Below are 27,120 nucleotides of genomic sequence, written 5' to 3' on the forward strand. Positions count from 1 at the left end.
TCGGGCAGAGCCGGCGGCAGGGGCGGGGCGGGGCCGGGCGCTGTCCCCGGGCCGGTGCTGAAGGGGCGGCGCCGCTCCGGCACCTGCGGCCGCCATGGCCGCGCTCCTCGGCCCCGGTAAGTGCGGGCCCGGACCCTCCGGACCCTCCCGACCCTCCGGACCCTCCGGACCCTCCCGACCCTCCGGACCCTCGCCTCGCCCCCTACCCTCCCTTCTTCCCCCAGGGCTCCTTCCCCGCGGGTCTCCCGGCGGGGCACCGGGGGTTGTTGGCGGCGCTCGGGGAGCCCCGGCAGGGCAGGGCAGGGCTGGGAAGGGATGGAAGTGGAGGGAAGGATGGAAGCGGCGGGGATCCCCCGGCTGGGACACCCCGGCTGGGACCCCCGGCTGGGACCCCCGGCTGGGACCCCCGGCTGGGATGCCCGGCTGGGATCCCCGGCTGAGATCCCCGGCTGGGATGCCCGGCTGGGATCCCCGGCTGAGATCCCCGGCTGGGATGCCCGGCTGGGATCCCCGGCTGGGATGCCCGGCTGGGATGCCCGGCTGGGACCCCCGGCTGGGATGCCCGGCTGGGATGCCCGGCTGAGATCTCCGGCTGGGATGCCCGGCTGAGATCCCCGGCTGAGATCCCCGGCTGCGATCCCCGACTGGGATGCCCGGCTGAGATCTCCGGCTGGGATGCCCGGCTGAGATCCCCGGCTGAGATCCCCGGCTGGGATCCCCGGCTGGGATGCCCGGCTGGGATGCCCGGCTGAGATCCCCGGCTGGGATCCCCGGCTGGGATCCCCGGCTGGGATCCCCGGCTGGGATGCCCGGCTGGGATCCCCGGCTGAGATCCCCGGCTGGGATGCCCGGCTGAGATCCCCGGCTGGGATGCCCGGCTGGGATGCCCGGCTGGGATGCCCGGCTGGGATGCCCGGCTGAGATCCCCGGCTGGGATCCCCGGCTGGGACCCCCGGCTGGGATGCCCGGCCCGAATGAGCAGCCGCCTGTTGCTGGCTAGGGAGCACTGGGTGCTGCCCGCGCTGCACACAGGGCTGCTGCTGACACTGCCTCTGGGTTTGAGTGGAGAAAAGGGGAAATCAACACAGCTGGTACGGAAAGATTCGGTACAGGTAGAATATGATGAGACACGGATGTTTTAATTTTTGTTATTCTCCTTTTCTACTCACTACGTTCTGTATACCTGCTGCTTCTCTGTTTAATACCCACTACTCTAAACTTATATTTCTGTGTTCAAAGTATTCCGTAGGTAGTTCTGCCCCAGTTTTTGTTAGAATAAAGTTGTTCTTTATGACTTTTCAACTACATTCAAAGTATATTCAGCTGTTGTTTGTCATTTTGCTTTTGGAGCTTGTTATCTCACTGCTCTTGCCATTGGATGGAAATCATACCTTGATTTCCCAATATTCATTATTACTTATTTACATTTTTTTTAGGATTTCAGAAATGGGAAATGTAATTCCTCCATTCCTCAGTTCCCAATCTCCAAAATGAAAGTGCTAAAATATTCCTTTTCCCTCTTCCTTTTGACCTTAGACACCAAATTCTACAGAGAACAGAGAATTTTACACCTACCCAGTGAATCAATAGGCCTTTGCATAAAAATGCAGACATCTGTAGAAATTTAAATGTGTCTTCTTGTCAATATGGATCTCTCTAAAAGTTTTAGCTACAAACTGACTCTTAGATACCCTGAACTCTTCTATGCAGAAGTCACTTAGTATTCCAAACATGAGAATAAATAAGTGAGTAGTAAATGTCAGTTTAAGGAATTGCATAAGCTACGGTGCCCTGAATTCTAAAATCATATAGGACAGTTTGTTTCATGTAGGCTTGTGGCAGTGTACCCCCTCTGTGCTGCTAAGGAAACAGAGACCCATCCATAATGTGTCATTAGACCTAAAGAAGCCTTTTCTTAGGCTGAAGTGCCTTCAATCATAGATGATGCTACTCACCTCTTTATTTTGCAAAGACATTTCCTCCCATTTTGTGGCCAGTTTCCAGGTAGGTTCAAAATGAGCAGCAGTATGAAATACTCCCTAAAAAGTAGCAGGAAGGCTGTGCAATCAGTCCTGGTTTTGACTGTCTCAGCCACTGCTCCTTGAAAACTGTCTCAACATGTGGAAGAGAGCACAGAGACTTTGTGCTGTGAATCCTAGTCAGATGAGTAAATCTTCTGTTGTGTTAGAACCTACAAAATAGATAAATGGTCATCCAGCAAAATACCTTTTCTTAATAAATTTGTGGGATTTTAATTTTGTATTGGTTTATATATGCAGTCATTTTAACCTGTGAGGTATTTGGCAACTTCTTTTCTCTGTCACCTGAGTAAATAGTGAGTAATTTTACATTAAGAAAGATCTCTTGGAGACAATCCTAGAGCTAAAATGATGTCATAATAACCCAAAATTGTCACTATGGACAGGGCCAGCTGCACATTCCTCAATGTCAAGAGATTGGAGCTGTTTTTATCAATGTGTCTTCAAGGCTGATGAGCAGACACAGCCTAGGAGTGTTTCAGGCTGGAACGCACTGAAATCACCACCAGTCCTGCAGGGATCTGCCAGGAATATGCACAAGTGAGGAAGGATTAGCACCAGCTATAATAAGCACATGTGGCCTCTTCTTTGTCTCACAGGCACACTAGTTGCTGTTGCACCTGTCAATTATAAAGTATTAAATATTGCTTCGTGTTTATTGACATGCATCCAATATTGTTCCCTACAGCAGCATTATTATATCACTGGTAAATAATTTCTAGAAGGGATGGCATCACCTCTAAACAGTAGTGGCTGTTTGAGTTTATCTAGAGGGATATTTGATACAAAATTTCTTATTCTAAAATGTATCATTGGAAAATTTAATTTCTTTGAATAGGGTCTGGACAAATCCTGTAGCAATATTTCATGCCTCTTGCACATGATGTTTAAGGGATTAAACAATGCTGGAAACCACTCAAATTCCATATGAATTTACCTGAACATGATGGGGGGAGACAGTATTTGGTCAGAGAAATGATGTGTCCTTCAACAACTAAAGAACATCAGGTTTTCAGAAGGCATTTTGATAAGGCCTGAAATCAGTGACTGAAATTTAATTTTATAGAAAATAAAGATACATGATTACAAATTAGAGGTTGTCTTACCATGGGAATGTTAATGAAAGAGCAAAACTCCAGCTGATTTATCCTTTCTTAACAAGCCAATTTAATTTTCTACTGATAAGTCACAGGCAATGCTGCTTTAAAATTCTTTACCTTGAAACCTCCAGAACTTTTAAATGTAATTAACAGGCTTAATGCCCTCAGGAAAACAGATAAAGGCATAAATGTGGGGGTTACTTTCAAGAAATGATGTGTCTGTGAAGTCAAAATAAAGAGAGTGAAGAATACTGTATTTATAAAGAAAAAATCAGGTTTATTATCTAACAGTTGTGTAGTTGTCAAATCTCTTTCACACACTCTATTCATAGGAATTCCTAAAAAGCCCAGCTTGGTGAGATTTCATGTAAATAAAATGCTATTTCCTCTGAATTTTATACTGTCTTTCTTTCTGTAATTTATTATGGATCTCAGAACTGCAGCAATTTCTATATATCTATGCACTGATGTCAAATATAGATATGGTTGTTGTTATAACACTGGGGTAAAACCAATGCAAAATATGCCATGCTGAAACTTTGAACATTTAAATTTAATTTTCCAGTTGCAACATTGAGAAAAAGCTTTATTCTGCTAAAAATGAATTTGATAGCAAATGTGAATCTATAGAAAAACTATATTTTTAAAATTTATGTGTAAAGGGAAAGGGTCAGTACAGTATCAACTGCATTAAATAGTCATTATATTCTGTTTTTACAGTGTTGTTCATTTACTTCACATGTATATCTACTGTCCAGACTACTGACTGTCTGCACTTGAGGGAACAATGTATTAATGCTGGAAAAGGATGTGAGAGTGTCTGGAATATGGTTGAAGATGCCTGCAATATTTCAGGTAATTCTGTATGGTGTACATAGCTCAATTTTGAATTGCTGTATGGTTGCATATTTACAGTTTATTACAGTATTGCTGTGATAACTAAATGAAGCTGGTGAGATTTCAAAGAGAAAAATTATGGCAAAAGACAGTCAGCTTCTGAAACCCTTTACAATGGCCAGTGCTACTTTTAGTAACAGTGACACTGTCTCTTCAAGAAAGTGATGAATGAAATTTCTTCTCTATGAGCAAAGTCAGAGCCTGAACCAACTCAAAAAGTCTGAATTCAGCAGAAAGTGGGTTTCTGTGGGATCCTGTTAAATAAAGCCTGCATACAACTGGAAAAGAACTTCCAACTTTGTTTGAGAGAATTTGGAGGAGTTGATCTGCCCCCTCCCTGGCAGTGTTCAAGGCAAGGCTGGATGGGTCTAGTGGAAGATGTCCCTGCCATCTCACACAATACCCTAAACAATGCAGTAGTTACTTAGAGTAATTTTTAATTCTTGTACTGGAATAAGAAACAAATAAAATAAGGAATGCCTCAAAGAAAAATGAGGGGGGCACACTGTATTTATTCAGTGAACAATACCAACACATCACTGGGATTCATTTGCAGGGGGTGGTGGTATTATAAAGTACAGATTATGACATTAGGCCTCCTCGAATTGTTAAACAGGTTCTCATGTAACTGAAGGCAGATATTTAGTCTCTTTCTATGTTTATTGCATTTCCAATAGCTGGTGCTTCACTTTCAAATAATCTATGTTTTAATCAGGGAAAGACCATGCTACCTGCATGAATGCCTCTGTCTGTCGGATCTGTTGCATGTATTTGGTGTCCCAAATGTCCCAAGTCACAAGACAATATTTAAAAGCCTCTGAGGAGTCTTTCTTTGTGTGTCTGTTCCCAGATACTTATTTATGTATCACAGAATGGCTGAATACTTTTAAGAACAGATGAAGTAAATGAAAAATACATGATAATGTAACAGTTACTACAGTACCCAAAGCAGCTGGGCTTCAGCCCATGTTCTATTGACCTGTTAAATATTTTATGTGAAGTGAAACAGTTTCAAAAGATATGGCTGCTGTTTAGAAAAAGGAAAAAAATTATTGGAATATGCAGTACTTTCTGGCTCAAGTGACCTACAGATGAGCTCTCTAGAACCAAAGCAGGACAAGCTCACATCATTCACAAGCCCATTAGCACCAGGACTACTTGCCACAAAGACATATGTTTGTGCTGTAGCCTGTTAATCTTGATCCCCTGCTGCCAGATGAGGTGGGCCAGCATGATTACTTCTGTGGCCCCCCTTTGGATATACAACACTGTCCCATAATATGGCATTGCTCTCTCTTATTGTCCTATGTACCTATTCACTGTATTAATGATACCTGTAACTGGGCCAGAGAAACCTTCCAGAAATAATTACTCTTGTGATTGCTTGTGTGGATTTGCATCTGTGTGTTTCCTTAGGATAACAGCTTTTGGCAAGGGCTCTCCAGCATTGCAGAGCACTCAAATATTGTGTTGGTTCTAGGGCAAATTATACTAAATGTACTTGTTAGGTACCCTGATCCCAGAGCATGTAAATCCAGTCAGACAGCTGATGGTACCTCTCAGCCCACAGAAACAGGGATAGAAAACCTACCAGCAGCATCATGAGCAAGAATAGCACTATACTGCCTGTCATGTGCAAGTCTAGAAACTTCATGGATGAGCTGTAGGAATGGAAAATGTCCTTTGAGCACAAGCCTGTTACTTGGAGGCAATAGAAAATGGGGTAAATATTTGTTTGTTAGCTTCTTTATGCAAAACCAAACTACAAATGATAATTAAACTCCTTTGGGGTACAAGTTCAATAACTCAGTCCATCAGACAGTAACCTCGAAGTTAAATGTGCCCATTATCAAGACTTCCATCTTTTGCTCTTCAGTGAAGGTCTGGGAACACTCTCCAAACTACTGCCTAAGTCACTCCTTTTCCTGTCAAATTTTCCATCACTGCTTCCCCACTACTCCAGCAGCATTTCCAGAGTATCAGTTATAATTTTCAGAGTCAAATCCTTCCTTAAACTCTGTGGCCAAAATATGGTAGAAAGAAAAAACAGAGTGTGAAAACATCTATGAATCAGCTTCCAGGTCAGGATAGAAAAGATAGAAATATTAAATTTTGGTGAAATAAGATTTTTCGTTCTGAAAAAAATCAAAAGAGTTTCAGCCCTGCAGAATGAAGACTTTAAGGTTCGGGCTTTTATGATTTGTTTGTGGGACTGGTTTATTTTCCTTCTGTTATTTCAATGTTAAAAAAAAAAAAAAAAAAAAAAAAAAAAAAGACATTTCTGAACTCTGATTTAACCATAAGTATAAATTTTCTTAATTTTTCTGAATGGGAGACAGTAAAAGTTTAAAAAAAAAAAAAGCAATTCAGATCACTTAAATTTTAAGGAATCACATTTTGAATTAAATTTTGATGAGTTTACTTTTCTTAGAATAACAGACTCACTGAGGTTTGAAGGATCTCTGGAGATCTATCCAAACTGTGGTCTCACCAGTGCCAGAGAGAGAAACCTCAGACTTTCCCCTGTAGTTTTCAAATTCAATTCCCACTGAGATGACTGAAGAGCTGATTAAGCAACAGCAGAGATTATCACTCTGGGAGTGTCAGCTTCTACTCTGTCATGCTTCTATCTGTGGTCCTGTGTACATGAATTATGTACCTATAAATAAAACAAATCATGAATAATGGCTGCCAAGCATTAGGTTGAGAGAGCATTTTTTTTTTTGTAAATGCCTTAGAAGCATATGTATAAGATAAAATATATTGCCTAGAACTAATCTCTGGTAAAGCACCAATAATTGAAAACCAGTAATAAAATATTTTCTGCCGTTCGTCACAGCTGAATCAATACCATGTACAAACAGAGCAATACTGATAATAGGTTATTTCTATACAGTTTTCAAGAAGGGAGCCCCATAAATCTGATGTGCTTCCTGATTCTGTCTATGCCCTTTGCATAGCCCCACAACCTCTGCCCCATCCCTGACCATCAGGTGCTGGCTCAGCCCAGAGCTCACAGCACAGGGGCCACTGAACACAGCCCCTGACTCCTGGCCACAACTGGTCAGTGTCTTGAAGACAGGTGAGCTAAGTGAGGCTGGGGTGCTGCTCAGAATAAACTGGGTGTGGGGGTTTATTCTTCTAGTTCTTCTCACCTTCACCCTTGAAGTGTACTCTGCACCTTGAAAAAGACAGTCATAAATTTTGTGAATAAGCTAATTTTTACACAAGCCCCTCCTGATCTTTTTTGCTCTTTTTCGACTGGAATATGATTTCCTGAAATTCTTTTATCATCCCTTACTTAGTTGATAAATATGAAGTAGAATATTCCCATACTCATCTTGAAGGGCCATGTCATCTCATCCTTTCCATTCTATTTTTATGGTCAGGGACTATCCTATGTCTGTGGCCTTTGATAAATCTCCTGAGTTCCTTGACTTCTGGAACTGTGAGGGCTAAGGATCAAGGGTGATGATCTATTTCTGAAAAAGCAGAAGGAAAGTTGAAGATGAGGTTGGAGAGATACAGCCACCATCACCTTCTTTGCTGATGCAAGAGGTGGAGTGGGAGCAGAGGCTCTTGCTGGCCTGTGACACTCCCCTCTAGGAGTGTATTATTTGATATATCCCTCAAACCCTCCTTAGGCAGCAACTGGAGAAAGGGCAATGCAAAAATGTTTAAAAAAGGGGGATCAGGACAGGGATATGAAGTTTGGAATAGCTGATTCTCATTATTTCAGGCACAGGCAAAATGCACTGTTCCCTCTTGCAGAGCTTTGCCTCCCTTGCCTTCCATTGCTATTTGTGTCAACAATATATAAGTGATTTTAAAACTGGTGACATCAAAGCTTGCCCGTGGTACTGGTGACACAGGACTTCTTGTCACTTTGCAGTTTTACTGAGTGCAGAGTCTGCTGCTCCACACCTGTGGGGAGGCAGCAAGGCAGGAACCAGACAGCACCATTTGCAGGGCAGAGACATCAGCCTGTGTGCTCAGGAGACTAAAACCAATCCTCATTCTGCCCTGAGACCTGGCTGGATCTTGTGGGCCAAGCACTGCTTCTCTTAGAGATTGTGAGACATTTAATATCTGTGAAGTAAAGAGAGGAAATGTGCTGGAGCAGCACATACCTGTTTCAACAAGGTAGATCATGGCTATCACAAAATAAAACTTATCTAAATTAAATTAAACTGCTTCACATGTAACATTCTTAAGTAATGCATAACCTTCCTAAGCAATAATAAATCACAGAATCATAGAACGTTGAGGGCTGGAAGGGACCTTAGAGATCATCTAGTCCCAATACCCCTGCCATGGGAAGGGACACCTCCCACCAGACCAGGCTGCTCAAGGCTTTGTCAACCTGGCTGTGAGCATGGCCAGGGATGGGCATTTACAGCCTCCCTGGGAAACCTCTTCCCTGTCTCATCATCCTCACAGGAAAAAATTTCTTCCTGAAATCTGACCTAAATTTCTCTTCTTTCAGTTTGTGCCCAGTATTCCTTGTTCTGTCACTACAGTTCCCAACAGAGTCCCTCTCCAGCTTCCCTTAGGCCCCTTCAGATAGCTGAAGGTTGTTGTGAGGTCTCCACACAACCTCACCTTCTCCAGGCTGAACAGTCCCAACTCTCTCAGCCTGTGCCTGTAGAGGAAGGCTCCAGCCCTGTTATCATCTTCCTGGCCCTTGTCTGGACTTGCTCCCACAGTTCCAAGCCCTTCTGGTGCTGGGGACACCAGAGGTGGGTGCAGCACTCCAGGTGAGGTCTCGAGAGCAGAGCAGAGGTGAAGAGTCACCTCCCTCACCCTGCTGGCCACTCTGCTGTGAATGCAGCCCAGGGCACAGCTGCCTTTGAGTGAGCACTGCTGGCCCATGACAGGTTTTCCACCAGCCCCCACACCCAAGTCTTGTTCTGCAGGGCTGCTCTCAATCCCTTCTCTGCTCGACCTGCAGCTGTGTCTGGGACTGCCACGCCCCAGCTGCAGGACACTGCACTTTGCTTCACTGAGCATCATAAGGTTTGCACTGCCCACTGCCCCAGCCTGTCAGGGTCCCTCCAGGGACATCCCTTCCCTCCAGCATGCCAACTGCACCACACAGCCTGGTGTCAGCAGCCAGTTTGCTGAGGATCCACTCAATCCCACTATCATAATAATAAGATTTTAGAAAAGCTTTTAGCTCATAAAGTAGATGGTTTATTGATTTACCTTTGCACCACAAACTATTGCTCTTTATTTTCACTACACATACATGGAAAATATGACCTGGCATCCCATGTGAGTTTTTACCATTCAGTCCAAGTGCACATGCAAACAGACTTGAAACAGGGCCATTGCACATTTATTTTTTTAATATTAATTTACCCTTCATTTTTATTATAAAAATCCTAAAAATCAGACTATTCTTGGGCTACTTTACATTTATTGTTATTCTCAAACTTAGGCAGTGAAGTTTTTCTATAGGGTAGCAGTTCAAGAGAATATCCAAATGGCATTTGTAGGCATGCACCATCCTCACATGAGAGAGAGACTCTGACCCAGAGCTGGCATCTCCTCAGCCTGGGGATGTCATCACCATCATCATGGGGCTGGGTCTGCCCTCTGTGTCCTGTCTCTCACTCCGTCACATGGTGATGCCTCAAGCCTGCACTGTGTGTTCCTGTCCCTGTGCCAGGCACCTCATTTCTACTACACAGGGCCAAGATAAGTTCTCAGTTCAAGTTGTGCCCCTTCCACTCCTTTTTTGTTTGGTCTCTGTGCCTTGCCTGCCTAAAATAAAAGGCGTGAGTTTAAGGTTTTATGTGCTTTGTAAATGTGAGCAGATATTCTGGCAATGGGTCAGATCAAATAAAAGAAGTCAATATTGTATCCACAGCTTTATTATATTACTTTGAATGTTATTTAAAATTTGTAAAGTATGACAAACCATCTTCTCTTGGCAAAGCATATTATTTTTGTTCTTCAATTGAATTGTTTTATGTAACCATATCCCTTGAGCACTCATAAACATTAATGAAATTATAATTTTAATGGTGAGTTCTAGGTAATAGATGCAAGGCAGAAGACACTGTTGGATGTAATAGGATAATCCAGGTCCTGGCTGATGAATACCCAGAATTTAAAAGCTGTGTCTGCACTTCAGACAACATCTGTAGCATCACAACTTTGCTTGGGAAACAGTGCGGCATTAATAAAGGTAAATAAACATAAAGTTGGAATTATGAAGACCAAACCAAACCCAGTAATTTTGTAACCACCATTTTAAGTGGATTCAATTTTCTTTGCAGATTCTCAAGTCTGACAAATGCCCCCAAAAAATTAGTTTTGTCTTTTCTATGATATTCACGCTCCAGCATGCGTATGAAAGAAATGCCACAAACAAAAGCAATAAAATGCATGTGAGGAATTCAATGGCTTCTAAAACTCCTGTTGAATCCCCTGGGAAGCAGGAGTGAATACACAATGTGTTCTGGGGGCTACTCATTGCCCATGGAGATTTGAGAGCCACTGGATCTAGGTTGTGTATACACATCCAGTACCTTCTGAATGGGAGGATGAGTGAATGGGGGTGCACAGGGGTGCAGTTGTGTCACACTGTGCTGCAGGAGGACCTTCACTACATCTAGGAGAGGCTACTGGATTTGTGAAACATAGGCACCACCTTCAGAAAGCTGCACATAATATATAGTGCATGTTTTAAAAATTCTGTTGTAATCCGTAGGCCCCTCAATTTATTTTTTATTTTTCTGAGAACCCTTATCCCTGCAGAAAGCCTATCTCTGTAATCAAGAATTACTTAGTACATTAAGAAATTGCAGTTTCTGGTCCAAAGTCTCCTGGCATAATGATTAGCAAAGCTGACACAAGAGAGGTAAAATCATGCAGTGAATGAGAGTCTGAAAAGTGGGTTTTAAAGTGAGTTTCAAAGTGATTCCTGGCACTGGTCCATCACATACCCTACTGGCATCACACAGCATTCATCATTCAGTACTAGAATATGTGGTCTTATTGCAGAGGGAATAAAAACATCCCTAAACTCCTTGCCCCAAACAAGCAGGATTGATATCTTAAACCTGATGTTGCTGTCATTGGAGCAGTTGCTTATGCTTCTAAGCAAAATGCCATAATGTTGTGGTTTTTTGCCAACTGAGATTACATTCCTCACCACTGTAGAAACAAGTTTGGATGGACTTACAGTAGGCTGAGTTTACCTGCAAAGGATAGCATATGGTGTTGCTAGGCACTTTCAGGAGTAATTCTCCCTCTCTAACTTCAATTACTGTTTTAGCTAATGAATCAACCACTATCTGGAAATATTATTCTCTCTTTAAAAATTACTCTTTTGCTTAAGATGATAATCCATGATAAATCCAGACTGTAGGTGGTTAAATTATGTGAAGTTAAACTCTTTATGCAGTAATTTTAGTGAGGATTTTTTACTACTGTTTTGCAGCTGAACTGTTGGAGTGGGCTGTCCTATATACCTGACAGCACACAGTAAAAATGAGGGAGATTCATTGGTGCTACCAGGCTAGGAGAGCAGAGAAAAGGATGTAGAAACAAACTTCCTTCAGGCAGAAGAGAAGCAAAACGCCCTTCATTAAAATAAACAAATGACACTTTTATAGACTAGATCGTGGAACTGAGGATAGACTCAATTTCATTGGTTCAAGGAAGGTAATATGTGGGAGAAATAGACCTTCTGGGCAGGAAATTATTTTGATTATGCAGATTTCTTGTTAATTTTTTAGCTTTAGTTGTACATTTTAAGACTACTGTTTACATGATCACACATTTTTTGATTGGTGCTTCTATGCTGTTCATGTGCCTTGCACGACCTCTTCAAGTGTGGTGATCAGTGGTTGTTTAAACTTCACTGCCCACCTTTATTTTGGGTCTTTTAATTTCGGTATTCTGGTTTTTAGCTCCTTCTCTCCCGATTTAGCACAGTTGATGTTTCAGCAGCTTTGAAGGGTCTTAAAAAGTTATAGAAAAACGCTTAAAAATGGTTCATTTGGTGCACCTGCTATAAACAGTGGTTTAAACTAAGAAATACACAGAAAAACAGCTGAGCCTGTGAAGAAACAGGAAAATATGCAGAAAAACAACTAGACAGCAAAATATGAAGAAAAACAGCTAAATATAGTTTGGCTGGTGTACACAATACAGACTAGGGTCTGGATGTGTTCAGACATGTTCACTGTGGCTTAAGCTTGTTCAGTATTCCTACAGTAAACAAAAACATGCTGTCACGAAAGCATCACGGCTCTCACGCGTCCAGCAGGTGCTTAATCGTTGCTGCAATTCTTTCTCTCACGTTTTCCTTGAGCAGCTTGACAAAATCCAAGCCTGCTTTCTCCCCAGAATCCCACAATTCATTAGTTTGTAAGGCTCTGAATCATTACGTGTTTAATCGGAATTAAGCTAGGGCCGTTTCGCTCATTGCAATGCGTTAAGACAAGCGCCCTTTTCCGGAGTTTTTGTGCCATTTGGTTCAGAGCTGGGTTTGTGCTTCTTCCTGCAGGCTCTTTGGAGTCTTTCTCGGGCTGGGGGGCCGAGCAGAGCGCTGGGCAGCACGGAGGCCGCGGGGAGCGGCCCGGCTGCTGGGCCGCCCTGGGCAGCTTCCAGCGGGCGTGCCGGCCAGCTGCAAACAGCTGCAGCCCCCCCGGCTCTGCCAGGTGCCTGCTGGCCTGGAGGCACCTGAGGAAAACTGCCCTGGCAAGGTGCAGCTGCTCCGCGCCGCAGCAGCCCAGCTGCACCCGCATCTGGGAGGGGATACTCAACCACCCCTGCGTGCAGCGCGCTCGGGAGAGCCAGGCCTCGGGAGCTGGTGACAGGGATAGCAGCGATGGCAGTGATGGCAGTGATGGCAGTGATGGCAGCGATGGCAGCGATGGCAGTGATGGTGGCGATGGCAGCGATGGCAGTGATGGCAGCGATGGCGGCGATGGTGGCGATGGCAGCGATGGCAGCAATGGCAGCGATGGCAGTGATGGCAGCGATGGCAGCGATGGCAGCGATGGCAGCGATGGCAGTGATGGCAGCGATGGCAGCGATGGTGGCGATGGCAGCGATGGCAGCAATGGCAGCAATGGCAGCGATGGTGGCGATGGCAGTGATGGCAGTGACGGCAGCGATGGCGGCAATGGCAGTGATGGCAGCGATGGCAGTGATGGCAGTGACGGCAGTGATGGCAGTGATGGCAGCGATGGCAGTGATGGCAGTGATGGCAGTGATGGCGGCGATGGCAGTGATGGCAGTGATGGCAGCGATGGCAGTGATGGCAGTGATGGCAGTGATGGCGGCGATGGTGGTGATAACGCTGATGCTGATGGTGAGAAAAGTCTGGTCACTGACACAGGTTAGTGCTGTTCCTACATAACACTAGTCCACAGCCTATGAAAAAGGTTCCCTTGCCCATTTGCAATTCAATATTGAAAACAAGATCATTCTAGGAGGTTTGTTTGTAAATAAATTCATAATCTGATAGAAAATGATAGCCTGAGAGCAAATACTGTTGTCCTTCAATGTGGTAATTTGTTACAACCTGATCTAAATCAGCTGGTTTTAGCTTTTCAATATAACTAGAAACAGTATAAGACAAATAAAAATAATTTTCTATTAGCAAGAATTGTCTGCCAGCCTTGACAAGAAGTTATTTGAACCTGAAAACTGGTCCACTGTTAAACACATTAAGGCCTCTGGCTTTTATTTATTCACAAGAAATCTGACTTTATAATGCAATGAGAAGCTTTAAAAATCTCTTCTTGGGTTCATAGGATCTATAATTGTGTAAAAAATGTTAGCAGCAGCCTTTGATAAACCATGCTTTGACCCCAAAACTTATGAATATATGTAATAGCGGGTTTAGAATTTGTTAGTGGGTTCTATTTGGTCAAACTAATTTGTTTTATTCTTGTTTGTTTTTACTCCTGGCACTATGCCAGTGAGACTTATACTTGACTTATACTTATACAGTGAGCCAATACTTGAAAGTTAAAAAGCTAAGATACTATTTACAATTTATGCCTGTACCTCTACTTTTTCTTCTAGACAATATTAGTATGGAAACAAAATTGCAATGGGGTTTATCTGCTCTCTCCAAACAAGGTAAGTCTGAATTTACTTATGAATCCTAATAAATAAATTTAGCTCCGTTTTCAGACAGTGTACAACGTACCTTCAGATTAAAATTAATACTTTTCATTCAAATGAATGAGCAGGGAGTTAATAGATCCAACATACTTTCAGTTAAGGTACTGGATAGAGAAGAACCCAAAAATGTAACAGGTAAGAATCAAGTCATGTAAATGTAAATCAGGTAACAATCATGATTCTGTCAAATTAACAGAAGCAAATCTTATCCCACAAGCACTTTGGGGTCTAGAATTTTCTAGATATCTTTGCAAGGTTTATTTCAAAGTCTATAAATATCTAAACTGATGTTACATGTACAAAAATGCCATTTATATTCTCTTCTTCTCTACTTATTATATAGCCTAGCATAAGTCTGCATGCTGGAGATTTCAGCAGTTTCAGGAGGGTTGCTTGTGAGGGTCAAGCAGTAAAAGAAAGAAGTTACTCAGTAGGCTTAAAAGAGGCAATGCTGCAAGAGCTGGATCAGAGCTTTGAGAATTAAGCTTGATTTACTGGGAATTTTGTAGACAGGATGCCTGCCAGTCATCACCTGAGAAAAATTTTCTTGAGATTTTATTTTAAAAACTGTTATTCTTTTTAGCATACACAACAAACAGAAGCTGTCTGGATGTGAACAGGGAGTGTGTTGAAGATGAAGTGTGTAACAAACAGCTGTCCCTGTACCTTAAAGTTTGCTCAGTAAACAAGTGCAGTGTGGAGGGATGCCAAGCAGCCATAAGGTTCTTCTATGGAAACATGCCTTTTGAAGTTGCCCAAATGATGATATTTTGTGACTGTGTCCAGCATGATGAATCCTGCCACAGAGCCAAAGAACTTCTCCATGGCAAGCCCTGTGCAGTTGCTGCAGTTCCACCCCCATCGTGTCTGAATGTGATCCACATGTGTGAAGAGAACCAATTGTGCAGGTGAGTAGAAATACTTTGCTCACTAAGGTCCTTTTGAATAGTGATTTAAATCATTTTTATTATACTCTATATATCTCAGCTATAACAAAATTATTTTCTGCACTGTATCTGCTGTGTTTGACATCTTTACAGATATTTGTGTAAACTGTGGCAATTCCAGAAGTAATCCCACAAGTAAACTGAAATGATTGGTTTTCAGAAAGGTTTGGAATCTAATGTGGGCTTTTCTTCTGCCTGTATCATGACACTTAGCACCATTTCTGCTGGACAAACTTTGCTATTGCAATTTTCATTACTGCTTCCTTCAGATAACACCTGCCTGTCTGCACCTTTGCCCTCCAGCAATTTGCCCAACTTGTGCAGCAGACCAGACAAAGTTTATTTGGTAAAAGTAATTACCTTTTGAGGGCAGAGTCTGACCCCTTGCACCCAACAGCCATGCAACCAGTTTGGCCTGTTCAAAAAACTTTTGTCTTATTCTCTTCATCTCAAGGATACTTGCAAAAAAGCTTTTGAAAATCTGGCCAGAAACATGCACAGACCACAAATCTCATGAAGGATAATGCCTTTTCAAAGTTTCATTTTGCATTTTTAAAACATGCAACAGGATTGCACCTGTTTGTAATTCAACTTAATTTCCCCCTTTTATGGATGGTCAATTGGCCCACTTTGTTTTTCAGTGTAGTCACCTCGTGGATTAAAGTTGTGCTCAAATTAACCTTCAGGCAATAAACCAGGAGGTCAAGAGATGGTTTTTGTTTTGTGCAGATTATTGAGATTGATATCAGTGAGAACAGCCAAAGGGCTATAAATGTACATCTGTACATGTACAGACATGTAATATCATAATGGCTGAATTCCCCATCATTTTGGGAACATTAATGTTTCCTGGCACTGACAATAAATGCATATAATTAGCAAAATTAGTCTGTGAATTATGGCTAGTCACATCCATAAATCAGGAGGTGAATGAAAATAATTCCATTAGAACAGAGGTGGCATCTGCTTCGAAACTTTTGCTTGTGTAATGAAAACTTATACTAAAATTTTCTAGCCAGTAATGCAACAGTCCATGCTTTTCCATGTGACATGCTTGTGGCTACTACACAATGTCAACAGCAAATTAATAACATATTTATATGATTAAGGAAGAACATTTTAATGACCTAATGTACAATGTACTAGACTTTACCTTTATTATCCCCTAAAATTTAATGTGATAGGTTTGCTTTTAATTAACATCTACATATTTTTTGTTAATTTAGAATGGATATTTTCTATTGTCATCTACAGTGCATTAAAGGATATTTTTATTCCATCCAAACAGCAAACAAACAGAAATAATTTGAGAATACTGAACTGGGTAGCAAGTTAATTCTTCATGTAATTTATCTCTGCTATCAATTTATGTTTAAGTTCACTGAATTACTTGTACTTTATACTGAGCCTTGGACATTTTGTATTTTCTTAGCATTTGGAGGGCCAAGGGATGTGCACATTGGATGTAGATTATTTAATGCAAAATAGGTTGAATGATTGTCCTTCCTTCACACTGCTCAAAAATGGATCCACTAGAACAGCACCTGGTGTGGTTTCATTGTGATGACTGATCTAATTCCTGTATTCACATTTCTTCTCTGAGTCTGAGATTGTTAGAATTCACACTGTTTTTTACTGGACCCTGGGAAACAGATGCTGATTAGAAGTGCAGTTGCTTTTTCTCAAAATCAGAGAAGTTTTTATGTTAGCTATCACTGAATATTGTGATTTTTATGGCTTAAGTGGTACTTTGGAAATACACTTTCTTTTAGTGATGTCTTTTATGAAATCACAGTTGTTAAAGTGTCATTGCACACTTCTTTTGCTATTCTTTTTTTTTTTTTTTTTTTTTTTTTTTCCTACCAGGAGAAAATACACAACTTTTCGGTCAAAGTGTTGGAAACATGTGACAAAAAAATGCTACAGTGATGAAGCTTGTCTTGAAACTTTAATCAAGGATGACATGCCCTGTTCTGCCAGCACTGATTGCAAAGCAGCCTACATCAGCAGCTGGGGCACGATGCTGCACAGGGAGTGCACCTGCCAAAATGTGCCTCCTGAGGAGCAGCCTTTGTGCCAGCTCTTCCATCACATGCTGCACAGCACATCCTGCTTCAGTGACTTACGTGAGTAACACTTGCAGATTTACAGAACAATTAGTTTTAAAGAGAATTAAGATGCTAATTTACATCAAATCTTTACTATATCTTTGATACCACTGTATTCAGCAAGATCTATAGACTTGGGTTTTTTAAAATCCATATCAAAACAAAAATTGGGCATAAATTTTCTTTCTCTGGTTTGGGGAAAAAATATAATGGTAGTAAACCAATGAAATTGACTACATGTCTAACTATTTGAATTTTCTGAAATAAAGAAATAATTTCTAGAGTCCATATTAATATGCAAATTAAAAAACTCCAAAGTCTTCCTATTCTTGGGTTAACATTGTACTTATGTACACTACTTTTACAAGTAATATGAAGTAGAATTTTCTTTCTTATCTCCTTGGAGTCTGAATATTAGTAAACTTTACACATATTTAGCAACAGAATTAATTCTGCAGGAAATAGTTCAATTGTTTAAAGTAGGCTTTAGGATTTGGTCTTCAGTAAAAACACTGGGTGTAATTGAGATGAACTATAGGTACTTTCTCAGAGCCAGTAATGGCTTTTATGTGCTTAATTAGCTAATTATTTTTTTTAAATATACATGTCTATGCCAAGCCTTTGGTTAAGAGAATTGTTAATGCAATAAACAGCAATACAGGAGCAAATATTAATGTTTTATTCTGAATCTGCAGAGTGCATTCAAAGCAGAGCTCCTCTTTGTCCCCACTTTCTGTGTCGTGGGTCAATCACAGGGTGGTTCTCTATCACAGGGTGTCCTGGTCTCCTGCAGCAAAAACTGAACCTGGAGGTTCATCTGCAGCCCCTGCAGTGCTCCAGCTGCATGCACTGGATGATCAACCAGATCAATGGCCAAAGCAGTCTCTTATCCTCAAATCTCTGACTTATCACACCAGCTATTTTTCAATATAGATCCTCTTAGGATATGTTACTGGCTAGTGCATCATGCCCTATGCCAGCTATATTCCACATGTATACTCTAAAATTATATATATTCTTAAACTAACTTGGAAGAGGTAATGATATCCAAAGATTTCATTGAAAAGAAATGGTTCTTCCATAGTTTTATCTACTGGACAGTACATTGAAAGCATATATGGATTGTGTTCATGCATTTCATTGAATGAAGTAGCTACTGGTTTAGTTCCAAAAACCAAAATAATACCACTGAAAAGGATGTAATTTTTTTGTGTCACTCAAAGCCTACCCAAAAATTAAAATCAGGTTGCTGAAACATTACTCTTAGTTCAGTTAATCATTACTCCAATCCAGACTCTGAGAAAATATTAAAAATCTTATCCCCTGAAAAAGTGATAATGTAACACACTTAGACTTGAGACTTCTAGCAGTGCTGATGAATATGATTTACTTGCTCGATTTAGGGCTGAATTTAATAGTCCAAACGAGTGAACACATCATTGTGTTAGTTATTCCTTAACCTACAAAGCAAAAAGATGATCCTCATGTCTGAATAATCAAATAATTGCTGACGAGCTTTTGCCATTCCCTGAAGCAGTCTCAGGATAAAATGGTTTGAGGGTTTTTGTGATTAAAACTTCCCTAACATAATTGGGATTGAAAAACAGAAGGTTGTGTTTCTTGTCCTGTGCAACAATTTCCTGGCAGTTAAACAGAAAGAATTTGGGGATCAGTACCAACTCTACAGAATACTTGCAGCTTATAGTTATTCTGGCTTTATTTTTTCTTTTTCCTAGATGTCTAGTTGTAATGCAGCTAAACTGATGATGGTGATGGTTATGAGTTTTATTACAAAGCTTGTTTTTAATGCCATTCTCTGCATGGCAGTACAGAGATGTGGAGTGCACCCACCCAACCCCATTGCTGATTTATTCCTCAGGCCTGGTGGTGATCTTTGGCTGACTTCCACTCTTACAATGGCAATGATCTTAAACTCTGAAATGTTTATGAACAGACAAATCCCCAGGCTTTGGAAAGGGGATCTTTGCCTCTAGAACAGGTGTGAACAGAGCCACAAGAGGTGTTTACACCATCTCCTCTTCCTACTCTTGCATGGCACTGCCTTTGCTAGAAGTGTTTTCCCTCGAGGCTGTGCTCACAGGATTGCATTTGCTGCAGACTCAGTGGAAGGCAAGAACTGTGACTGACTGCTGCTGCATGAAGCAGAAGCACAGTGTGGATCATTGCCAATGTGGGATCAGTGTCTCAACAGGAATAAGCAAAAATGTCAGTGAGGGAAAGAAAAAATATAAGTTTCCAAAATATTTTATCTCTGGGTTGTACTTTTGGATCTCACAAGAAAAAATCCAGATTACAGGTGGGTTTAGTCAATTTTTATTTGGACAATGTTCCAGGCTGCAAATATGAGTCTTTCTTATATTACAAAAATTTCTCAGCTTGCTGTTCATGTGAGTGACCACAAGTATCCTTGTATGGTTTAGCCTCCTACTCTGTAAACTATGTTACTTAAGTAAACCTCCTATTTTTCACTTCATCTATTTTTCATTCATCCTATTTTTCATTTCATCTTACAGAAGATATGTATTTTCAGATATATGCCTGAAATTATGGCCATTGAGAGGACAGGCCTTTGTGAAAAGTATTTGTTGAAGTCTAGCAACACAGCTTGAGAATAAACTCTGCCTTGTGGAAATTTCTTCAGACTGGAACCTCTTTCTCACCACTTCTCTTGTGGTTTGGTGGACCAAATTCTTTTGGTGGGCCTATTTTTAAAACAGTTTATGTGAAAAGTGAATTTAAGCTCTTTTGTGGCACAGAATATTTTCAAAGTGTGCTTGTCATCCATAAGAAAAACTGAGGTGTAGCAGGAAGAACTTATGCACTCATTCAATTTGTTCATCAGGTATCAGTAAACAGTATTTTTAAATAGCTCCCTTTATAAATACTGCAGCTGTTAGCAAAATATCAATATTCACTTATATTATTACTTTAAAGTACTATTTTGAATGGATATTTTCTTTCCAATGTCCAGGTCAAATTTCTATTCAGAAGAAAGGTTTTCACTGGGTAAATACAGAAAGGCCAGGGGAAAAGATTTCCAGAGCACAGCTCCATTCTTCTGCAGTTAATGGTGAGTTTGGGCAAGTGACTCCATGATTTCCACAGCACTGCTCTTGAGATATTCCTCATGTATGATAGAAAAGACCAAGGTTTGATCCCTTGGGTGGGTTCAGGCAAGTGAGCTTGACCTGTTGCTCCTTCATTTGGTCTGAAAATCTCCCTACCTGTTTGGCTTAGCTTATATATCCACAAAATAAAGTTAATCAGACTGAACCAATTACTCTGATAAATGGTTTTGAAATAGATGTCTCACAATCAGTGTAGGATAATTGTGGAAAATTAAGCTATTAAGCCTACCAGAGCCTGACTCTCTGTACAGTCATTAGAGAGTAGTAGTCATAATGTGTAATACAAATTATTATCTTTGATGTCACACCTACTTCTGTCTCTCTTGACTTTCTGTAGTAGTTACCACAACAAAATCAGGAGCCACAGTAAGTGGTCTGAGAAGGGGCTTGTGTTACACCCCATCAGACTCTACCTTCATACACAGCAGAAGGGCACACAGTATCCCATGGGCTGAAGAGCTGCAGCTGCTTTTATTTCCATGCATTTACAGTAAGAAATTAAGCAACATAAAATTAAAGGATATTGAATTAATATATAAATGTTTTCATTGCTTAAATAATATTATTTTGTATTTCCTTTTGAGGGAGGCCAATTACAGGGCTAGAACACTAAAGAGCTTAATGCACAAATATCACCTCTAATGACAGTGACCTGTTCTACCTTGTGCAGGGCAGATTACAATTCTCCACACAATACTACAAATTAGTTCCCAGAACTGTTCATACAGAACACTTCTAACTGTGAAAAAAATAATTCAATCTCTGCATGCAGTAGAAAATTAAGTGACTTCTAGCCTCTCCATCCTTCAACTATTGCTAAAATGGGCAAGCTGGATAAGGGATACAAAGGATATAAAATGGATTAAGGAATGGGATTCCTGTATGTGCATAATTAAGCATTTGGCTGTAGCATTAGTATTAAAGTTACTTAAGAATCATGTATGTCATCCAAGTGCTCTGTGTAGCCAGAGAAGAAATCAGGGACCCTCAAAGGAAGAACAGTCCAATCTTTTAGGACTGCATTTGCTGAAAGTATTGACTCCTCCTTGCCAATTAGAGAGGGAGCCTGAATCCCCAGCTGGAACGAGACTCTAGTGGTTAAATAATGCAAGTCATAATACAAGAAATACTGCACTAAGTGAGAAAATGCAAAATGTGAGATATTACACCCCTGTGACTAGTTCTAACTGCAGACCTTTTCAGTGGGTAAAATGCATTATGCATTTTACATTTCACTCAGAGATTCAGATAAATACTTGCAAGAAGCAACCTGCACCCAGATGATTCTGTTCACATTGAAGTCTGGATACTTTCCAAAAAACTTTCCTTGAAGTCTTAACAGAACTTTGGATGGCTTTAGAAAAATAAAAAGAATGCTGACCAGCCTAAACCATACAATAAAATATTCTTTCTATTGTAGCTGTCATGTACATGAGATGGGAACTCTAAGCCATAAAAGTCTCATAGGAAGCCAGGTCAAGAAGAGTAATTTGATTCAGGATATCTGCCTGATGGTAAAAATCATACTGGAAATTTCATAAATCCCACTGCCAAAAAATCAAACTCAGTGTCCTGGAGTCATATGCTAATAAATGTACATTACTCAGCCTGCAAAGGGAGTTATAATCTTCACGAAATATTTATCTTTAATGAAATCAAATCCCAAGAAGAATTCAGGGCACAGGAGCAAAACAGTTAAGTTGTCAAATGTGTCCTGTCACATGTGTGAAGACTTTTGAAGACATTTGCTTCTGGGCTGTTTTCTGCTTGAAAACCACGAGATAAAATCTGCTGATGTGTCTGCATTAAAATCTCAGAAGAATGCTTAGTTTGTCATTGAAAGATACAAGGAACACTTTCACCAGATGGAATGAATGGCCATATACAGATGAACCTGCTCAGAAGAAACTCAGTATATCTTCAGCTTTTTCTTAGTTTTATACTTTAAAATATAGATTACTGTACAAAAAACCAGTTAGATTTCTCTATTTTCTTCAGCAGCATCACAAATCATCCCATTGGATAAGATTGCTTTAATAGAAGGAGTCTTTCACAGCAAATAATAAATCTAAGCATATATACATATATTCAAATATATTTTTAAATAAATAGAAACGTGAAAGTTTAAAAATCATTACTCCAGCTTTTGGTGTAAAAATTGGATACCAGGATTGTGCAAAAATTTTGACTGGATTTAAACACATTCACATTCCCAGGAGGGAACAGGCCAAGAAACCATCATCTTTGGGCTGATGCAACTCTGTTAAAAAAATGTGATGTGGGCAGAGTCAGAACCATACAAAAGTTAATGAGACTTTTTCTGTGAGATTGAATTTTATCTCATTTTGGTAACAATATCAAAAAGTGATAAATCAAATAAAATTTCTCCAAACTTCTAATATGCCTACCCAATTATGCATCTTCAGCCTGGTTTTGGCTTTATCCTATGCAGATTGTATAAATGACTTTACAGATCCAAATAATTTAAAAGATTGCTTCCTGCACTTTAGTTTGAAAAATGATTCATGTGGGAAGATAAGGATTTACTTTCATCACCATGGAGCTTTGAGGCTAAGTTGTGGGTTTTTTATGGGAGAGGAAACTAGAAATACAGAACACTTACCCTGTTCTTGTGAGATCAAATAAAATTTGATTTGATCCAAAACTGTTGAAATTTTGTATTAAATTGTACTCTTATCATATATTTCCTACTGAGGAGTTTTGCAGTGCTAAGTATTTAGATAAACAAGTAATTGGCAGGGTTTATCTCTAAGTATACCAGCTGCTGTGGGAACTGAGATTAGTTCAGCTCCAGTGCCTTTAATTTGTAAAGAATCAAACACTGTCAGTCTGACAGTTTTATAAATGCAGAAAAAAGTCCATGACAAACTGCAGGTAGCCAAGAAACCTCTGAGCAGAGGCTGGGATTAATCTGTTTGATGAATATGCACTAGCAGTACGTAAGCAGGTAGATCTACAATAGAGTAAGATTCATCAAAACCCCTCTTTGTTCCTGATAGAACTGAATCAACATCTCTTTTACCAGCAAATCATCAAAAAGTAGCATTTTTTCAGATTTTGTTAAAAAATAGAAAAAAGATTTCAGTTGGTCATTTCAGTGTTTTGTTTGATTGAAATGAAGCACCTTTTACAAATTTTATATGAAAAAGAACCCAATACTCTGCTGAAAGATTATTATCCCATTTTTAACCATCCCTAACTGCACAATGCATAATTTGTTTGATATAATAATTTTTGTGGTAAGTGACATACTTCAAAAGTTTCTGTTTACCTAAAATATGCGTGAATGTCACTTTCCACTTCCAAAAAGTAAGAAACTGTTGCCCCTACAACTGCTCCTACGCTTGTAAAAAGTTTTAAAAAATAGCTGCATGTACAATTAAGATTCAGAAACTGAAAAAAAATGCCTACAAATTACTCTTTTGCCAAAACCCATCATCTTAAAGAAATGTTTCAACTTGAGAGCTGGGCCAACTGCTGATGCAGTTTTTAATATACATTATTAGCAGTCCTTCTTTAAGATAGACCTCACCCTTCTTTCTTCAAAAATTCACCATATTAATTATGTTCCAGTAGGTTACTGGATTAAATGGAATGTTCATTCCATTTGTGCTAATTGTGGTGGTTTGATCACTTTTTTTTCATTTTCTTATATTGGAAAACTTGAAGTTGGGATAGATTTTTCAGAAAAAGTGATCACAATGAAAGCCAGGCAGGTCCAACGCCCTGCTCAGCTCCTTGTTTTCCTTGCTGTGGAATACATATTCCCTCCCTTCCTGGGCTGCTCCAGCTCTCAAACACCTGTGCTTGTGCTGTGTGATACAGCAGACCTGCAGCATGCACACAGTGTGCACAGAAATGCCTCATTTAGGGCTGGGTGTGCTTATACAGAGCACATGAACACACAGTAACTGGTAACTTACTCACAGGCCACAATATGGCCTTTTCACAGCCCTTCATGAGCCCTGGGCATGGGATGGAGAGGCTCAGGAGCAGCTAGGGCCCTCTGAATTCCTGTATAAACAAAACTTACCTGGTTGTACAAAGGTGACAGAACCAGTGCAACACAAAAGCCACACAAAGGTCTCGTGTTTTTGGCTCGTGGCTCTGCATTTGTGGCCACCTGTCAAGTCTCTGACATCCACATCTCTCCATCCTGTGCCCAGGGCTTATATTACACTCTCAACTGAAACGTTTCCTTCAGATATTTGATCAAGACCGATGGATTCATTACTTCAGGAAAAAAAAGGGTTACTCCTCCTTTGAAAAATAAAATTTGAAACAGCTCCCAGTTTTTCAACAGTTGGAATTTTTAGCACATAAGCCACCTAAGTGACTTTTTGGTGAGAAGCCTAACAGAAAAAGGAAACTCCATGGGACTGGGGCCCAGAAAAACAGTGTTAGGTCCCATTTTACATTAATTTGATTCTAGGTGAAGTCTTGCTCCACACTGTGATTACAGTAATATGTGAAAAAGGAAAATAAGTCTAGTTGATAAGTAAGAGCCAAGTCTGCTTTGATACACAGAATAAAATAAACATTTTAAAATCAACAGGGAGAATACTCCAAAACAAAAATCACAGTAAAAAGCTGTTCCCCTGCAGCACTGTGAAAGGTACTGCTATACTTTTGAAGTGCTATTGCAGCTGGTATTTACTAAAAGAAGTCTGAAAATTATGTTGCATCAAGTGGCAAAGGAAGAGTTATTCCTATCACTGACATACATGTAGGTATTTTTGCTCCTTTTAATTACTTTGACAAAATTGATAGCTAATTAACTCACATATATGTGGTTTTCAATGTAGATCTCAAATCAGAATCTTATTACTAAAAAAGCAAATGTTTCATTTATGTTTTCTATTTTTATTTTTAGGTGAAAATGTCTACATTATTGCTTACTCCTCCTGCATAGCTCTCATCCTAGGAATAGTCCTGTTGACTCTCCTAAAGATCAGGTAATTTGATAGGGATATTAATCACTGCTTCTAGGAAATTGAAAAAAAAACAGAAAATAAAATGTTTTGGCTTAGTTGAAAGGTGGACATTGTGATTGTCTTTAAAAACAGCCCAGTGATGGAAAGAACTGACATTGTGGGTGTCAGCAGGGAAGAGTGAAATTTGATATGGATCTACAATGCCCTCCATTCATGCAGAGATCCCAGGCTTTGGGAGGTTTCATTTCCTGTCCCATGGCAGGGGAAGGTGAAATCTGAATTCAAAAATTCTGTGAGACTATGTTCCTAGCAGGCCGGGGTAATGCAAAAAGGAAATGAGAATATTCAGCATTCTAACATATTTAGAAGCCAAATTGTGAATGCTGCTATTGTAGTTAATATTCTTGCCAAATGCCATTTTTGCTCATAGGACTCTGTAAACAACACCCACCATCCCTGCCATCCTTTCCTCCCTCTCTCCCTCCCTCCCTCTGTATGAGAAACTGCCCATACACCAATGCTTGGTAAGAAAACAGAAATGTGCATTCACTTAGTTAAATGAACATGGCCTTTTCTTAAATGATACATTTTCTTGGACCAAATTAAATGGCCAGATTTCAAGAATTACACTGTCAGATGATAGGTAACAGAACATGATGTAACAGGAGCTATGTATAGTGGGAGGGATACTGAGTCAAATTTCATTATTAAATTCCAAGACAGATCAAAGAGGAATTGTAGAAAAATGCAAAAGGCAAGTCAAGGATATATGGGAACAGAGGATTTCTCTTTAGGTTTGCATTTACAGAAATATCAGCATATAAAGAAAATTCAGATTTAAAGAATACAGAAAATGGAAGAAAGAACAATGCATTAATAACAATGAAGGGATTATTTTATACCACAGTATTCATCATAAAAGAGAGGGGAATTCTGCCACTGATTTCAATTAAGCCAAAGTTCAAACCAAAAGCTATATAGTTTATTGTTAAATACATGCACATTCTTTGTTTTCAGAGCCTGCAGAACAAAATATGAGTCAAGAAGTCCCTCGCCAGACCATTCTTCTGAAACATTTATGGCCCATTATAAAAGTCACAGATGAACTACTCTGTTTCTTGTGCTTTTTAAGGCTATTCCTGAAAGCCAGCCTGTTGTACATATGTGATAATAAAATATATATTAGAAAAACTGCTATAAATTATGGAATTTTGTAGTTAAGCATAAAAAATATTTTTTATATTTATTAGCTTATTTTAAGCCTTTCAAAACCTGAGAAAAGGGGTAAAAATGGTAAAACTGTCATCTCTCTTATTTGTGTAGATTCACAGATCTGTCTGAGCTGAACATTTCCTACATTTTTAGATGCACATGACACTGGTGTAAATGCTGTATCAACAATGGCAATCTTTGAAGCCCACCCTTTCTGATCTCAAATCATCTGGAAGAAATTAAAAAAAAAATCCACTCAGAAACATTTTAGAGACTTGATAAAGAGCAGATACGTGGGAGTTTTGCACACCAGGCTCCCAGGTACCAAGTCCCTGGAGCAGCAGTCACAGCTAAGCTGCCTGTAGTTTGATGGTGGAGCACTTGCAGGGTCAGGAGATCAAGATTACAACCCCCTTCAGAACTAAAATGACTCTCTGGAATAATGATTTGACTCCAAAATGTCACTGAAATTGTTTTCAATTTCTCCTCCAATATGCTTCTGAAAGAAAAGAGTGAGCTTTGCCACTTTGAATACAGTAACTTTAGAAAGCTTTTTTTGGT

The 27,120-nt window shown here is 40.2% G+C and overlaps 1 protein-coding gene across 1 annotated transcript; it reads left to right on the top strand.

Annotated features, from left to right (window-relative positions):
• Nucleotides 1–93: 93 nt before the first annotated feature.
• GFRAL (GDNF family receptor alpha like) lies at nt 94–26,946 on the top strand. The gene is made up of 10 exons (XM_056487619.1): nt 94–116; nt 3,860–3,994; nt 10,071–10,229; nt 12,558–13,394; nt 14,087–14,143; nt 14,772–15,096; nt 17,002–17,261; nt 20,236–20,334; nt 25,287–25,368; nt 26,365–26,946. Exons 1-10 carry the CDS (start codon nt 95–97, stop codon nt 26,450–26,452), a joined length of 2,064 nt encoding a protein of 687 aa, XP_056343594.1. The 5' UTR covers nt 94; the 3' UTR covers nt 26,453–26,946.
• Nucleotides 26,947–27,120: the final 174 nt, after the last annotated feature.

The sequence above is a fragment of the Oenanthe melanoleuca genome, chromosome 3 (assembly GCF_029582105.1).
Source record: "Oenanthe melanoleuca isolate GR-GAL-2019-014 chromosome 3, OMel1.0, whole genome shotgun sequence".
NCBI lineage: Eukaryota > Metazoa > Chordata > Aves > Passeriformes > Muscicapidae > Oenanthe > Oenanthe melanoleuca.

Excerpts from the sequence above, each read along its gene's own strand:
- GFRAL (XM_056487619.1), top strand. The coding sequence starts at position 95 with ATGGCCGCGCTCCTCGGCCCCG. Across the intron at positions 3,995-10,070 it reads AGATGCCTGCAATATTTCAG|TTCTAGGTAATAGATGCAAG; the intron begins GTAATTCTGTAT and ends TTTAATGGTGAG. Across the intron at positions 13,395-14,086 it reads AAGTCTGGTCACTGACACAG|ACAATATTAGTATGGAAACA; the intron begins GTTAGTGCTGTT and ends TTTTTCTTCTAG.